Consider the following 16,552-nt stretch of genomic DNA (forward strand, 5'->3'; position numbering starts at 1 on the left):
GCCTGAGTGCCACTGAAGTATCTACATAGCTCTTGATCTAGGTCAGGCCAATTTCAAGGATCAACGCCATGACCTCTTGTGTTCTGCTGCAATACAGATGTAATTCAACATTAAAGCAGCTACAGTATATCCTACTAGGCTTTCTCAGGTATTGACCCTAGATGGCACCTTTTAGTCAGCAATGCATAACAGGAGCAACAACAAAAAAGATTTGTTATTTGCTACTGTAGAGCAAATAAAAGCATCTCTTCCTGTGTGAGGTGGTGACTGTGGGACTCATGCTTCCGTGATACTCATAAAGGCACACTTTTAGCCACCTCTACCCTGTACTGAATATGTAATATGCATGAGCAGTGGTATCAATTTTACTTCCTCTTTAATCTTGAAACAGGCAATGGTTTTATGAATAAAGGGGGGACAGTTCAAATATACTCTATTTTTTCCTGTTTTGTCTAGAGCAAACAGTGTAGACAGTGTGTTGTAATCACCTGTAAAATAAATTGTAATCTCAGGAGTCAGTTAGTAAAATTGCATTTTGATACAGTTTTCACATGCTGCGCACTTCAGTGGCTCTGGACTCAATGCACCTCCCTCCTCTCAAGACACACAGCTCTGCATTGCCTGCACACTCCTAGTGCCTAATGCCATTATAACCCCTCATAGTCCTGTCTGTCCAAGCTCAAGTAAGTGCATTTATTACCCATATGAATCTGCATTGCATTCTCAAATCACCTGGGAATCTACAGTTTAACCTGAAAACATTTACCTTTAGTTTTGCTGTCTCCACAGTTATGAGCTTTGCTATTATGTTCCACTATTAACTGATCATCAATTAAATCAAAAGATCTCAGATCATGAATTTTTGGAAGAAAGCATAACTTTGTGCTTCAACTTGGGACAGTTTAGACTGAAAACATCACACTCTTTAGTAAGTTTAATTTTTATTTATAGCTCTCAGGAGTATTCTACTCAATTCACGTTTAACCATGTCAGCTAAAGTTCTGACTATCAGGATGAGACTTAAGCCATTCTATTTTACTAGTGGCATACCTTGAACTGTAAGAAAATTTTCTTTTTTCCTTGCTTATATAAACATTGAAACTCTCCCATTCATACAATCAATATGTTAGCATTTCTACTAATGTTTTGCCCTTCTATAAATAACACCATGGGACAGAAAAACCTTCAGGAAAGTGACCAAAACATCCAAACAAATAGGATGACCCTTGGTGTTATTACCTGTTTCAATTTCCCAAATATAAACTGAATTGTCTTCACATCCAACAATTAGCACATTCTCAAGAGGGTCAAATTTTATCTTCTTCACAGGAAACAGATGCTTTCTAGCATGTAAGAGACATTGTCTCTTCTGGAGGTGTAGAATTGCTACTGAGTGGTCACTGCACAGACAGCACACTATACTCTGCTCTTTCAACTGCAAAACAGAAAACTCCAGTTTCAACACTGTAACCACTATAATTCATAACCACATCATTTAAAAAGGCCTAGGAAGAGTATTCCAGTGATTTCCTTCCCAGAACATATTAATTTTAAAAAAATTATGTGTTATGACAGCCAGCATCTTCAACTTGTTTTAGCAGGCTCACTATACAACTAATTTCCTGACAAGAAAACATACCTTCATCTTTTTTTTCCCAGTATTTTAACTATAATAATTTAAATTATAATTCCATTTATTCACAATATTTATCATATCAAAGCAGTGATTATATAACCAACTATACAGTAGCAGTTGTCCTAGAAGAGAAAGTAGTAAAAAAATTACCTTAAACCAAACTGGTGTTCATGTGATATAAAATTATGTCAGGTCTAAAAAGCCAAGAGTAATGTATTTCTAAGAAAAAAAAGACGTTACAAATTCCTTTCATACTGTATGGATCTGATCCTGCAAAACCTTCCCTTCCTGCAAATAATTTTTGGTGACACACAGAGGAATTCCCCCACAGAACAATTCAGCTCTTTAAATAAGACTGAAACACAAGCCAGGCAGGCATTAAATCCTATTCAGTTTTCAGAACAAAGATGAAAAGGCATTTTACAAATATTAAAAACTTTTTTATTGGAAACCATTTTTTGCGTACTTTATCTTGGCATGTAAGTGAACTGTGAGTCATTGATAAGTATCAAATCTGTCTTTGAAGACTTTGTAAGAGGAAAAATTGAAATTCCAGCCCCACAGAATACATAGTTCAAAAGTTATATAGAACATTCAGTGCAGTACATTTTCACCTAAATTTAACTTCAAAATTTAATTAATTAGAACACAGCTTTAAATTATTCTCAATATCATTAAATGCAAAACCGTACACACAAAGGACCAAAAAGATGTGTCAGGAACCAAAATGAAGTGTATATATTTTGAACCAACAGAGAAGATTAAAATAGTCTGTTCAAGCTCCTAGCCTCACTGAGTAAGTTTTTAAATTTCAGGAGGAGCTAATCAGATTGACATATAAGTCAATAATTATGACAATAAAAATGGTGAATAGAATGTTAGGAGTTTCAATTTAATATGTTACAAACTCAAAAACTCAACTCCTTGCAATTAAAAGCAACTTTCAAAGACAACGATTAAGTGAAGGTAAATTAAGCATAAAGTAGTGTGGGCTAAAGTACTGCCAGATAGTGTTTTATTTTCTCTTGCATATAAATATATACACACACAGATGGGTATACAGAGGGTTTTTTGAGACATCATTTTTTATGCTTTTACTTACTCTGTAGTGTTCTGGGGACCGCAAGAGCTCTGTCACTGCACCAGACTGCAGATTAAACTGCTGTAGGATGCCTCCAGTAAATATATCCCACAAGATCACAACAGAATCCTGGCCCCCTGATAACAGCCAGCTGGGATCAAATCTTACTGATTTGTCATGTGGATAAAGTAAGCAAGTGACTCTGCTACTGTGACCATTCAGAACCTTATAAGGTAGATTATCTGAAACAAGATGACACATTATTTTTGCTCTTTAAGAATAGGAGTTCCATATTTTACAGCACATTTCCTGAAAGTCAGGATAAATATAACCAGAGTTTACATGGTGTCAAAGAATGCCAAAACAGTGACATGCCACAGATCTCACTTCTAGAGGCTATCCAATCCCACAGCCATTCCCAGATTCCTATTACTGCAAGCACCTTGGTAGTACTAAGCTGTGATCCAATAAACCAGCTACAGAAGGAGAAAGATCATCATAATCTTCCATTCTCCTCATTCCATTCCTGACTGCCAGCCCTGCTTTTCAGAGAATTTTTACAAGGATCACTGGAAGTGATGCCAGAATTATGAAGTCTTCTGTGTTTGAGATGACTCTGAACAAGTTGTTAAAACTTACCTTTAAGAAAAGATATGTTTTCTAAAAGTCTTGCTCTTGCAGTTTCTAAACCTAATGTTACAAAAATTTTTCCATTTTCACATCCACATACAAGCTTATCAAGACCAGGTATGTACACAGAGGAACTGACAACTGCACTTCCAAATCCATCTTCAGATCCACAAAGTTCATCGATAATCCCCTCTGACATGGAATGATGTTTATCAAAATTATCCTGAAGAGTCCACATGGTTGTAATTGGGATCTCTAGAGGGTAGGGCAAGAGAGGATTTTATTTATGCACAACAAAATATAAAAAGCCAAACTAAAGAAAGTACACCTCTTAATCTCTTGATCACTTCCCTTAACTTATCCATTCTGCAGTCTAGGGTTGCAAAGTCAGCAGTTGCTACTCCTCCTAACTTCAAGCAATCACTACACAATGAACAAATGAGCATCATTTTCTAGTGTAAAAAGTTTTGATTTTCATGAAAATTGACTCCAAGACATAATGAAATAGATGGTTTTAACGAGCCAGAATTGCCAAACCTTTTGGAGAACCATCAAACGTTGACACAGGAACATCAGGAATGTGCCACAAAGTGATCCGTCCTGAAACTTCACCAGAAAAAAGAACCTTGTAGAAAGGCTCCTTTCTTTCATTCATGAAGCCCATGACAGAAGGAAGACTCTGTCAAAAACAACAGTAACTCAGTATTTGGAAAGAGAACAGATAATATAATAATTGTAAATGTGAAGGGGGTTTCTTTCATCAAAAGCTATATAAATACAGAATAAACCACAGCTGATTGTTTATCTGCCACTAAATCCTGCTCAGACCAAGTCCACTCTGCCTGCTACAAACCCCTCAAGGATCACCCCTGCTTTGCAAGCATCCTTGGCTACACTCATATCCTAAAGGGAAAAGTAGACTGGGAGGTCTCTCTGGGTTTATAGTTTCACCAGCGTAAGGACCAAGGGCAGGCTGAAAAAACAATGCAGTGAAATATTGATAATCTTTGCATCAAAACAAATTCAGTAAAGCTTCAGTCATCACAGCCTGCATGACTACAAATAATGAAAGGTAAGAATGATGCTTTTACACAGGTAATAGCCTCTAACACCATCATTCAGTCATCAGGTGGTTGAGCATTTCCAAAGAGCAATGAAGCTGCTGCAGGGTGTGGAGCACAATCCTGATGGGGAGCAGCTGGGGGAGCTGGGCTTGTTTACCCCGGAAAAAAGGCCCAGGAGAAAGCTTATCACTCTCTAAAATTACCTCATAAACTTATTACCTCATTACCTGATAAACTTATTTACAGTTTTACAGATTTTTTTTTTTACAGATTTTTGATAATCAGTTCCAAAATAATTAACTGCCTTGTAAAATAGTTTGGTTTATAGTCTCAAAATGGAGTTCAAAACAGATCACACAGATGATTTGGTTGTCTCACAAATCTGCTATAAAAACTATTCAGACAGTAAGACAAGTATTAAAGCAGATATATTTAAAAAGAGCAGGTAATTATTTTTTTAAAAGCATATATTTGGGGGGAAGCATATGTGAACTTGGTACCACCACCATAACCCTATTATTTGCTAAGCCATGTGTTTTAGCTGTTTCTTTTCCCTCACCTTTCCTGACCTTTTGGCATCCTTCAGCAGTTATCCTATCTGATTTTTAGATCACAGCATTTGGGGAAAAGCTGAATGGCTTATGTTATTTCCCTTCAACTGAAAATTAAATCTGTCAGGCTTCACAGGATTATGCAACAAGCATGTTTTCTAAAAGCCTACATTTGTCAACAGAAAACACTAGAAAACCTCACACAGGTATATATTTAGCAATGTTTCTAGTCAGCTACAATTAAAAATCTCTTTCTGCTGAATATTTTCAGAAACTGCTTAACAACCTGCTTGAGATGTCACACAAACACTCAAACTACAGCAACTTCAGGCAGGAATTAAATCCACATCTTCCAACAAATGCAACTTCATTAACAGCATTAGGGGGAAAAAAACCAGAACCAAAGCTACACAGGATAATCTGTTCTATTTGCTCTGGTTCATTTTTTGCCCAAATAAGCAGGCCTCCCACATATCTTTCCTTCCCCCCATTCCCCAGCTTCCCAATTACCCAATTATAATGAATTTTCTTCTTTTCAAACCATCGGGGTTTCCTTATTTATGTGTGATCACACAAAACACAACATAAAAAGTGAGTGAAGATGTAGGTTTTCCAACACAGCTGTGTCCATTTGGGATACCTGTCTATACAGTAACTTCAAATTTGAAATTGGTGTGACATGCTCTACTAAATATAAATTCTCAAACAAAAGTGTAGAGATGATCTACTTATTCAGCTTCCTCTTTTCTTAACATTAGAGACTTCTTCAATCCAAGGCCATGGACATGAAGAGAGTCATATGTGTCTCATTTTATGCACTCCGGGTACATCAGTCTGCTCACAGCGCAAGAAAGTTCTGCATGTGATTCTGCCTCTGAAGGCTGCAGCCCACAGTATTCTGGATAAAATGCCACAAATTCAGACCCCTTAAATTTCAGGTGGATACACAACCTATTTATATAGTTACATTGAACATGCATACATTCCTTAATAAAACAAGAACTAAGTAACCTGCTCACATTTTGCTCATGGGTTACGTTTTTTGATTTTGGTTTTATGTCATAGTTGTATTTGTTGGGAGATTTTATTTATTTTATTTGAAAGCAGAAGCTTCCAAAAATATTTTAGACCACATCTTTGTTAAAAATATTTTTCTTTCTGCCAAAATTAAAGAAAAGAAGCAAGAACCAGTCTATATAGAGTCAAAGAGAAAGGCATTTTTCGACTGCGAAAAAAAACCTAAATATAGCCAAAAATCAGGCAAAATATGTCATGAGCCTCTTCAAGTTTGTAAGCAACAATTCTAAAATGAAGGAATAAATATTACTACTTGTTTTTATGGAAATTAAATCTGCTGATGAATTCATAAGTTCTTTTGGGATTATTCAGGTTATGGCAAACAGACAAGAAATAAACTTTCAAATCTTTATGAATTTACCTTATTTTCCTTCATACCAGTAAAGCTGAGTAAATGAGGATAAACTGTTTCCTTCAGTGCCTTCCCATCAGCAGGATACATGCTTTTAGAAAGGCCACTGTATAATTAAACAAGAAATTTTAAACATACAAGCTTTAGAAAGTCATTTTTCAGAAAGCAGAACAGTAACATCCAAGATTCACAAGTTCAATTAAAGGTAACCAAATAAGTAATTACAGGAGACTTTTTGAAATCACAGCACCAGCTGCCCAAGTTCTACATGGCTAATCTTATTCCTGTGTCCCCTGCTGTGTCAAACAAAGACTGAGGGCTGTCAAACTCAGGGTAAATCTTTGAGTGCCAAAGTGGTTTTGTTCTGGTTTTTGATCATTTGCAACATGCAGAGATTTTCCATAGTAACCCTTCCAAAGTTCATCTTGTACCTGAACTTTTTGTGTGAATTTCCCATCTGAGCCCACCTGTTTAGCAGCTGGTAGATGTAACTGTGGCCATCTTCTGTCCAGATGATAAGTCTGTAAGCTGCCAGCACTTCCCCACCAGCAAAGCACTGACCACTCTTACAGAACTCAGTACAAAGCAAGGAGAAATCACAATAATCATAGACCTAATTCAGAAAAAGAACAAAACATAAACAAAAAGTATTGGCAAATAAATTTTAACCTAAACTGGGTTTGGGCAGTGAATCACCAAGTAGAATATGAGTTCAACTCTTCATAGTTGAACAACTATTTTTAAAGCCTAACATGTTTTGATCAACTACAAAGCAAAGTCAGAGTCAAACCATACAGTTCAAAGTTAAAGAAACCGACAGTTAAAAAAAAAGCCCAACCAAAAAGTAGCGTTAGGGTTAGGGTCTTATAGTCTCATTATAGAAATGAATAGAAATCAATGGACATTTTAGATATTTTTCCATTAAAAGTGAAAAATCCATTCTACACATGAACTTTCTCTATAAATGCTTTTTTATAGAATTTAAGTAGCCCAAGAAACATCAAGGATAGTCTACAAGTACATTATCTGAAGTTGACCCAGATATATGTGAAATTTTTTGACCCATTCCTGTCCCCACAGAGATGTTGGAATCAGGTATACATGTTAAAATAATTGAGTGATTAATGTAAGAGAAATTTTAGCCTTGGAAAAGAAAAATACAGATTTTTTTACAATAAGTTTCAGTTGAAATATATTATGTTTTCTCTAAAACTGCTATTTTCTTTTTATTTTAGTTACTTTATTATAGCTTCAAGAAAAAGCAATATAGCCCGGGGTCTTTAGTTTTGCCGCTATCAACAAACAAAGGTCCCAGACTACTGAGGACTTGCCAACTGTGAGTACTTCTGTCATACTTAAACAGGGATTTTTATTCTTTGTCTCCCTTTCAAATGCTGTGGAGGGGACTATAATGCACTCAGTGGTCTAAAACTGTCCAATACGTAAAACCCCCTTCTAGCCAGCCAATTTGGAGTTAAACTTTTAAAGCAGAAATACATTCATAAAAAATAAAAGCTTCATCTCTTTCACACAGTTAAGATAAGCCAAGAATTGTTGCAGGCATAATTATATTTGACAATTTGTGAATGCTTTCTTTAACTTAAGGAGATAAACAAGTATCTGCATGTAAAAACCATATTAGCTTTTCAAAATTAACAACATTTACAAGAAGTGTAATTCTCAATAACGTACCTGCCAGCACATGGAGGACACAACAAGAAGGAGCCTTTCTGTGTAAGTACAAAATCTTACTGCTTGACAGTTTATGCAGTCCAGAGATTTTGATTCCTTCTCGTACACACTTTGTTTCTCCTTTACAGCACAGAGGGGGAAAAAGGCTATAAAATTTGTTTCAGATATCTGAGCTTTTAGTACAGAAACAACCCACTGTTAAGAGACTTTCAAAATTCAAAGCAAGCTAGAATTCTCAACAATAGAAAGACAACAGGTTCACAACTAACATGTAGACACAAGAATGTAAACATTCAGTGCGGCTCAAACTGTGATCTCACTTAAAGAAATTATAATGAATGTGGAGGAGGACCAAAGGCAGGCCATAAATACCAACTGCTGCAATGAGTATCTGCCAGGTATTCTTCAGTCAAAAAATAGCTACAACACCTATAAAACAGAGGATCAGATACAAAAAAGCTGATGAATATTTTACTTTCCCACTCATTCTTGTTGCAACCAGAACAGTCTGAGATGCTGGTGTTGCCACATGTCCTGTTTGCTCTTAACACCTTTAAAGGTAGTGTAAAAGTAATTCATTTTCTTAGCTTTGTATTGCTAAATGTGCTGCTAAAAACAATGTATGTATTTTCACACTTTTTGTGGGAATATCAGACATATTAAAGTCATCACACTCAAAATTATTCTATTGGAATGATATTTATTAATTATTGATTAAATCACTTAAAATGGATGTTTTCTGTTTTTTAAGATACCAACCTCAAAACCAACCTTTTTAAGATACCAAGTCTCAAAACCTCTCAGAGAAGGGCTATATATGCTTCGAATCATGCCTATAAAACTGAAAACCATTTTCTTATGACATCTTGCAGCTTCAGTTAATTCCAAGTAAATCCAACAATATTTATTAAAACACTGCTCTTTAGAATTTAGCTGGATTGTTACGAACTCTGCAGCAGTCCCTCCACAAAAGGTGCCCCCAGGCAGTAAAAAGACTGCACCACACCATATGTTCCTCTGACATCTGTAATCAGTTGTTAGAATCCTCAGAATTTTTACAACACAGCAGTGGGGTTTGCTCTAGGAATGTTGAAAAGATGCACCCCAAAACACCACAGATAAATCAAAAACACCAGGATGGTATCAAACTTGACAGACTCCCCTCAGGGGCCTGATTTGACCTATAAACAAGTAGTGCTGCCCACACCCTGCAGTTTGTCCAGGCAGTGGGTGAGTTACCAACATTCAGAGAAGTCTGTTGATATTTTGCCTTTTCTGTCTTACTGTAGAAGCCCCTTTGTGAATCTAGCTTTTAGAGTATAACTAGAACATAAAAATTGCATCCCAATTCTAGCACTTGTTCATAGAAGGTGACAGCTGCTGAGAATATTAACCCAAAAAAGAGTTAGTTTGAAGGTAGAAAAATAGGACACTTGACACAGCAAGAGTCTTTTCCAAGTGAAGACAGCATTGTGAAAAGCAGACCGAGGAAAACAAAATCTAAAGGACCATTTTGAAGAGAGTAATAAGGGTGAAGAGGGAGTACAAAGGCCAATATTGAAGAGCTTTGAGTTTAAAGGACAGAGTGAAGGGGTTCAAAGACATTATCAGGATAGCAGCAAAGCATTGCAACTTAAGCATACTGGAATATAAAAAGACAAGAAGCCTGGCCAAAAGGTAGTACAGCTGCCAAGGCAAGAGCTGTCCAATGGGCCAATTTTAAATAATGCTATGAAGACGTGTTTTCACAATTTTCTAACAAAAGTAATAAAATCTATTTCATACACATCCAGAAGATGGAAATTTATTCATATTCTGTTTCAATACAGCCTTTACTTGAGAACATTCATGTTAACACTGACCTGAATGCTATTCAGAGATGAAGACAGGTCCCATACTTTGAGAACTCCAGCTACAGACACTGCAACTAAAGAGTCCTCTGTGAAAAGTTAACGTCAGATAGTCAACCTGAAACAAGTTCAAACAGCCCCTATCTGTTCAGCACTAAAACAAGGATTCTGCAGGACACTGCTTAGACGAAATATCAACTTTAGACAAAAAAAGTAAATTATACAGAAATACAAAAGATGTAAGCAAGCAGTGATTAATGTATTAACAGAAGGCACAGAACTGTGGTATTTTTCCGATATTACAAAAATTCTACAAATTACAAAATTTTACAATTACAAAAAATTTTTTTACAAATTTTTCTGATATTACAAAACTTATTTATACTTAAATCCAAGAACTGAGCTGCTTACAGCCAGTATAGGTGTTTTTTTCTCTAAAAACATTAAATAAAAGAAGAGCTTTAAAAACACCTTTTGTGCTATCAATGAAACCTTAACCTTTCTGTGAAATGATTTGATATTAAATCAAGCAGGAATATATCATCTATACATAAATATGTAATCACAATTTAATTAACCTACATAAATACATGTAAAACATATACCTTGAATTCTTGCAGAGTGTACAACACACATACATTTTATCCAATCAGAGGACTGAGATGATGACAAAGTGTGAAGAACACCCAAAGTTTTAGCATCAATAATAAGAACATCTTGATATTCTCCACAACAAAGAAGCCAGCCTTCACCTGTCATTCGGAATGAGCAATGGTAATACTGTCCAAGTGGAAAGCAGAGAGTCAGCACACAGATACACAAATGGCATGAAGATTTTTCACACTGAACATGTCATAATCAACACTTGTAGCATCACTAAAAAATCTGAGGCATATGTCAAACCATACTCAATATTACTAGTGACACTCGCAAGGCACGCAGCTTAGTGAAAGGTGCTTCAGACTGAAAGCAGCATCTGTCCTTCCTACATATTAGGATTTCTGTAATTTTTGGAAGAAAGTCAGGTGTTAATTTTCCCTATAAATTGCTAAAGAGTTTGAGACTTGTTTTTCTGAGAGGCCCCTCTCCAAACATTTCATAAACCTCCTGTCATCAACAGTTGTATGAAAAGGAAGAATCAGATGCAGAATATTCATAATTAAATTTTTCATAATTAATTACTGATTACTTTCCAGGAAGGATTTCTACTCCATAGGATATTCTTCATTCTGACATTAAACACCCTAGTGCTCAGAATCTTCCGAGAACTATTCTCAGCAATCACAAAGGGAGAAAAACCAACAGACAAAGCAAAGGGACAGAGTGCAGAGGAGTGACTATGAGGATTTTTTTTTTTGCTGGGTGTTCTATATGTGCAACGACATCTGCATTGTATGTCTAGCTGTAATTTTAAACAATTTCTATAAATGCATACACAGCCACCTCAAAACAGATTTACATTTATTACTAACCTTAAAGGGAACAATCATCTAGTCAGACAAAAATATCAGACAACCCAAAAAGCCGCACCTCATTTACAAATTTTCTGTACAGTTTTGGTTATATAATAATTCTTGGTTTTTTTCAGTAAATTAACTGAAGTGTGTAGTAAAAAAAACTGGAAATAGGATAAATAGTACTACAGATATTATGAATAAACAGAGGCAGAAACACTTAGAAATTACAATTACTGTTACCCTTAAATTAGCCTTGAAATAGAGGATTTTTATAGTCAGTAATTCCTCTGAGAAAATTCCACACTGGTTAAGAGCCACAAATGTTTAAGTGTTGACCCTGGTGTTGAATTTCATTTCAAATGGCAAATATTCAGTTTGCACTACTTGACATCTGCCATTCATAGTTAAATCATCTACACTGAACAAAAGGAACCTACTAGAGCAGATAGGTTAGTAGTTCAATTGAAACCAAACATTAACTACAGCCCAAGCAACCATTCCCCACGGAACAACAAGGAAAAAATCTACAACAAAACACAACAGAAAATCTGCAACAGAAAAACACAATTTATTATAATTATCAGAAGGAGGCATTTTAAGAACAGTTTCCCCTTCTGGCAACACCTACTTTTCCCTAAGCTTTCCTGTTAGATGTTCCTGTTTTCTATTTTGCCCAAGTTATTAAACAAATATAATTATTAGCCACAATTAGGTTTAGCACATTTTAAATAGAGAGGAACTACCAATTTTCTGCAAGTACTTGCTACACCTACTTGAAGGGTAAGTAAAAAAAATTAAGAAGTTAATCTTTCATAATTTTTGTCAGCAATATATCCAAGCTTTTTCCTCTTCCCTTTACAATGAACAACTGTATTTGAACTCCTCATATTAACCAAAGCAGTGTCAGGAAAAACATTTTCTTCTGGAAGGGTTAAAAACTTTGGATTACAAATTGGCTGCGCTTTGGAGTTACATGAAGGCTCGGATACCCATCATTTGGAGCCTTAGTTCCACCTCAGACTTCCTCACTGAAGAGAGTGAGCATTTTAACTAACACAGGAATCCTGAGCATCTCCTCTACTAACACATCCAGAAATAAACCATGTCCCAGAATCAAACCTATAGAAGTTGGGCCCCTCAGTCTCACTCACATGTGTATTTCAAATCCTCCCACACTTCAAAACCTAGATACTTATTTTACCTGGATATAGTTTCAACTGGAGACACCTGAATTATCCAAAGCAATATTGAAAGTTTCTGAGAATAAGGGATTTGTCCTAAAGTTCTGCAGTGAATGAAAGTGTATTTTTGAAAACAGGGTGAATTATTTTGGAGGTCAGGAGTTCAGCACCAAAACCATTCAAAAGCTTAAAAATAAGTCTTTCAGCAGTTGTCTCATCATGTTTGGCCAGATTACTTGTACTTTTAAAATGTCATGAAAAAGCCAACATCAAATTTGAAGCTTCCACACAATTTTAACAAGACAAGAGCAAAGACAGACCATTTCACTTGGCTACCTGATGCACAAACAGTAAGTTAATAATACTGCATTTCAAATATTTGCAGCTTAAAAGTTATCGGCTTGATTTGATTAAGGAATGCAGAAAAACACAGAAGTCTCAATTATTTTCTTAGAGGAAAAAAAACCTGAAAAAGATAAAAAATACTTATTTTGTGACAGGGTCTTTTTTTCCTACATTACAAGCTATACATTTAAAGCTGTTTCTGAAAAATATCATGTTAATAAAGCAAAACTCTGGTAATGAACAGAGAACCCATGAAAAGCTGCTATACTTACATGGATTGCTGTGTGCCTATAAGGAAGCTTTGCGTTCTCAATGCACTGTCCACTAGTGACATTCCAAACACACATCTCCCTGCCAAAGATAACTTCATATTATTCTCTGTCATTTCCACTCAATTGGCTGGAATAATTTTGTGCCACCAAGTTTTTCTTTAGTGCTGTATTTAAGTGTAGTCTGGTCATTTATAAAGCTTTTTGTTACAGATTGCTGGGTAAGAAAATGTAGTCATTAGCAGGGGATGACATACAGTATCTGTTTCTTTTTGTTTTGGTAATTACACCCTGCTGCCTTGCAACCAACCTGACTTTAAGACCAACTCTGGTCTACAACAAATTGTAGGTATACTGCCATTACAGCTCGTCAACATGTCACTGTAACTATCTGTCACTGGAACTACATCCTCCTGAAAATGATTCATTTCACTGAACTTAAACCAGACGTTTCAAAAAGCATCATGCATCTTCTCCTACATCAGACTTCAATTCTTGAGAGGAACAACGTTTGTTAAGAAGAAACAGTGCCATCATGAGGCTGTTCCCAAAATCTGCTCTCAATACACTCAACCACCTGAGTACCTGTGCAACACTACAGCTACACTTGGACACACTTAAGGTTGTTTGAGGAGACTCTGGCACACATTCCTTATCTACACATTATTCAACATGCAGTGGGACTGGATTACAAGACAAAATCAAATTAAATGTTGTAAATGCGGCTGTATGAGATACCATAGCTCAGCAACTGAATGGTAAACTTTGATGCATTTAGATGTTATTAAAAAAACAAACATTACTTCCAGAACTGAAACACTCAATTATTTCTCACATTACATTGCAAGAAATTTTGTGTATCAAGACTTAAAAGAATACACTGGGGACAGCATTTTATTATATAAGAAATACTACTTAGTGATTTACATTTTAACCTACCTACTTTCCCATTTGATGCTAAACTCAAAGCATTATTTCTTAATATTTTTCAGCTGAGCAATAGCAGCATCACAGTTGGTAGATCCAAAGTCACAAATTAGGTGAAAGCTTTATACTGTTTGTGAAACCTTTCAGAGCAATGCTTTTTTCCTTGTTTATATGAGAACAAGACAAAGAAAGCCCTTAAGGAACCAAGCAGGTAGCTCTAACTGTTTCTAACAGATGTAATCCTAACTGGTCTTCAAACCCCAGCTGAAAATGTTATCAAATACTCTTAAGTGTAACTTAGCAGAAATGCAGGAAATAGTTTGACTCAAGTGACAGGCTATGTCATAACACACATAGCAGACAAGGTGCAAGATCAGGGCCCTCTGAAAGGATATTCTCCAAAACAGCACATCAGATCTAAATACAGAAAAGGAGCACATATGCCTTTAATTCATGCCCATTCTGTTTCCATAGGTACTGACTGAGGAACCATAAACTCGATCAGAGTGCATTAGCCTCTTCTACTGCTTCAGTTCTCGAGTCTGAGCTCAGAAAGAAACACAGAAAAACACCATGATACTCAAATGCTGTTGAATTGCTGATGCCCCCCAATAACCCATTAATTTCCCTTTGAATAGGGTTTAGTCGACCCCTTGGAATAATTCTTCTTCTGAATACTAAGTGGATATGTGAATCTGCCAAACCTTTCTGTTGTCCATGGGACATGCTCTTAGTTGGACTATTGTATATTAACAATGTAGTCACTATCCTAAGTAGCTGCTATCATTTTAATATCATGGAAGTGGATTGAAACATTTCTGCAAATGCACAATCTGACCTACACTTGACACACATTTCATAATTTAAGAAATGAATAATTGAATATTCAGTTACCTACCCATTTTCAGTAGCACTTACTACATATGGCTGTTTCTCAAACTCTCTTGCTTTTGCCAAACAAGTTACAGAAGCAGTATGGCCAAAGAGCATTTCTTTAGATGAAATCTAGGAGAACAATATAATCATTTACCTTAAACAATTTCTATATAAACTAAGGATATCTAAAACCAAGAGAACTTGTCAATCTATAATTGCCGATCTGCTTCATAGTCTTACATTCTTCCATCACGTTTCTGGAATGCAGAAAGATGTGGAAGAATTTTTATGGAGTTTGCATAAAAGCTAAGTTTTTGTATTCACTACATTCATCATCTGAAGAATGTCTGGAACATCAAATATTATAAAACAGGCAATGTGCAGGACATCTCTGGCCTTCACCCTTCAGCAAGCACTAAAAGTGGCACAGTGAAGTAGAAACTGATAAACCGAAGCTCTTAAGCACATGTTTCACATTTAAATAACTTGATTATCATCACTGCATGCAAAGGTCTTAATTGGAAAAGGTAGCCTCATAAAAGGGCCAACTCTCAGACTGTGTTTGAGTCCAAATGGGGCAACTAAATATAAAAAAAATATAAACATAGTTCTAGAAACACAGAATAAAAAAACCAGGAAGGGTTTTGACTCTGCTCTATTGTGAGGAAAAGAAATAAAGCAATAATTTGCATCTTGGTTACATCAAAAATAAAACTTTCATCTTGCTGCTTCCATCTTAGTAGATTTTAGATTTGGTTTTATGAATATTTTTTCTTTAAATGACAGGTCATGCTTAGCAATTGATTTACAAAAGAAAAAAAACCTTCACAAGAGATGAATCATGATAATTGTATATATTTACTTGCTGTCACTGCTCAGAGCACAAAGTCTCAAATTATAATCCACAGGGCATGCTAATCCGTGAAAAATTCTCCAAAGTCTGAAGATTACAGGTTGCTTATACAGGCATTTCACTTTCTGCTTCATGAGTTTCCTATAACAAATATCACACTATCTTTTAAAATTCATCTAAATAAGCACGAGTCTGGATAATCCTATTGCCAATACTAAAAGATAAAACTCCTGTCTATTTGGCAAATTGTAGCACAGTGGACACAAACCTGTAAGTCTGATGAAAGATCCCAGAGACATATTTGTCCTTCTTGGCTCCCTGTAACTATGGTCTGCTGGTCATCTGTGATCATCACAGCAGTGATGCTGTGAGAGGGAGCTGTTCTCCCCCACACAGCCACAGTTGGTACAGATGCCTTCATGATCAACACCTGAAAACAAACAAGTCATGATGATCCTAAATGGGATTAAACATGAGGAAAAAATCACCTAGAAAAAAGGGGGAATGTAATCAACATTACATTTCTTACATTAATTTCCCTGGAAAGGGAAGCTATAAAATATTGCTGTAAGACACTGATAAGGCATTGAAACATTTTCTTGCTGTTGCCAACATCACACTAACAATTTCAGGGACCAGTACTATGAGAATACTGAATCATCAGCAGCAAGAGTTGTGTGCTGCCTCACACAGCCTGGCTTAGCTCTGAAA

At 35.9% G+C, this 16,552-nt stretch overlaps 1 protein-coding gene across 1 annotated transcript in view; it reads right to left on the minus strand.

The window, feature by feature from the left end:
- The window catches only part of WDR72 (WD repeat domain 72), an 88,046-nt gene extending 71,784 nt beyond the window's left edge, over positions 1-16,262 (minus strand). The window contains exons 1-12 of the mRNA XM_054272899.1: positions 16,110-16,262; positions 15,011-15,117; positions 13,189-13,267; positions 10,539-10,713; positions 9,946-10,022; positions 8,084-8,203; positions 6,859-7,004; positions 6,401-6,497; positions 3,885-4,026; positions 3,357-3,602; positions 2,739-2,959; positions 1,240-1,435 (exon numbers count right to left, since the gene is read on the minus strand). Coding sequence (XP_054128874.1) covers positions 1,240-1,435; positions 2,739-2,959; positions 3,357-3,602; positions 3,885-4,026; positions 6,401-6,497; positions 6,859-7,004; positions 8,084-8,203; positions 9,946-10,022; positions 10,539-10,713; positions 13,189-13,267; positions 15,011-15,117; positions 16,110-16,262 — 1,759 coding nt within the window. The remainder of the gene's footprint in view (positions 1-1,239; positions 1,436-2,738; positions 2,960-3,356; positions 3,603-3,884; positions 4,027-6,400; positions 6,498-6,858; positions 7,005-8,083; positions 8,204-9,945; positions 10,023-10,538; positions 10,714-13,188; positions 13,268-15,010; positions 15,118-16,109) is intronic.
- Between the last annotated feature and the right edge of the window lie 290 nt (positions 16,263-16,552).

This window comes from Melozone crissalis, unplaced genomic scaffold, assembly GCF_028551555.1.
Source record: "Melozone crissalis strain CALT ecotype California unplaced genomic scaffold, PUWL_Pcris_2 ptg000014l_1, whole genome shotgun sequence".
In the NCBI taxonomy this organism is placed as follows: Eukaryota; Metazoa; Chordata; class Aves; order Passeriformes; family Passerellidae; genus Melozone; species Melozone crissalis.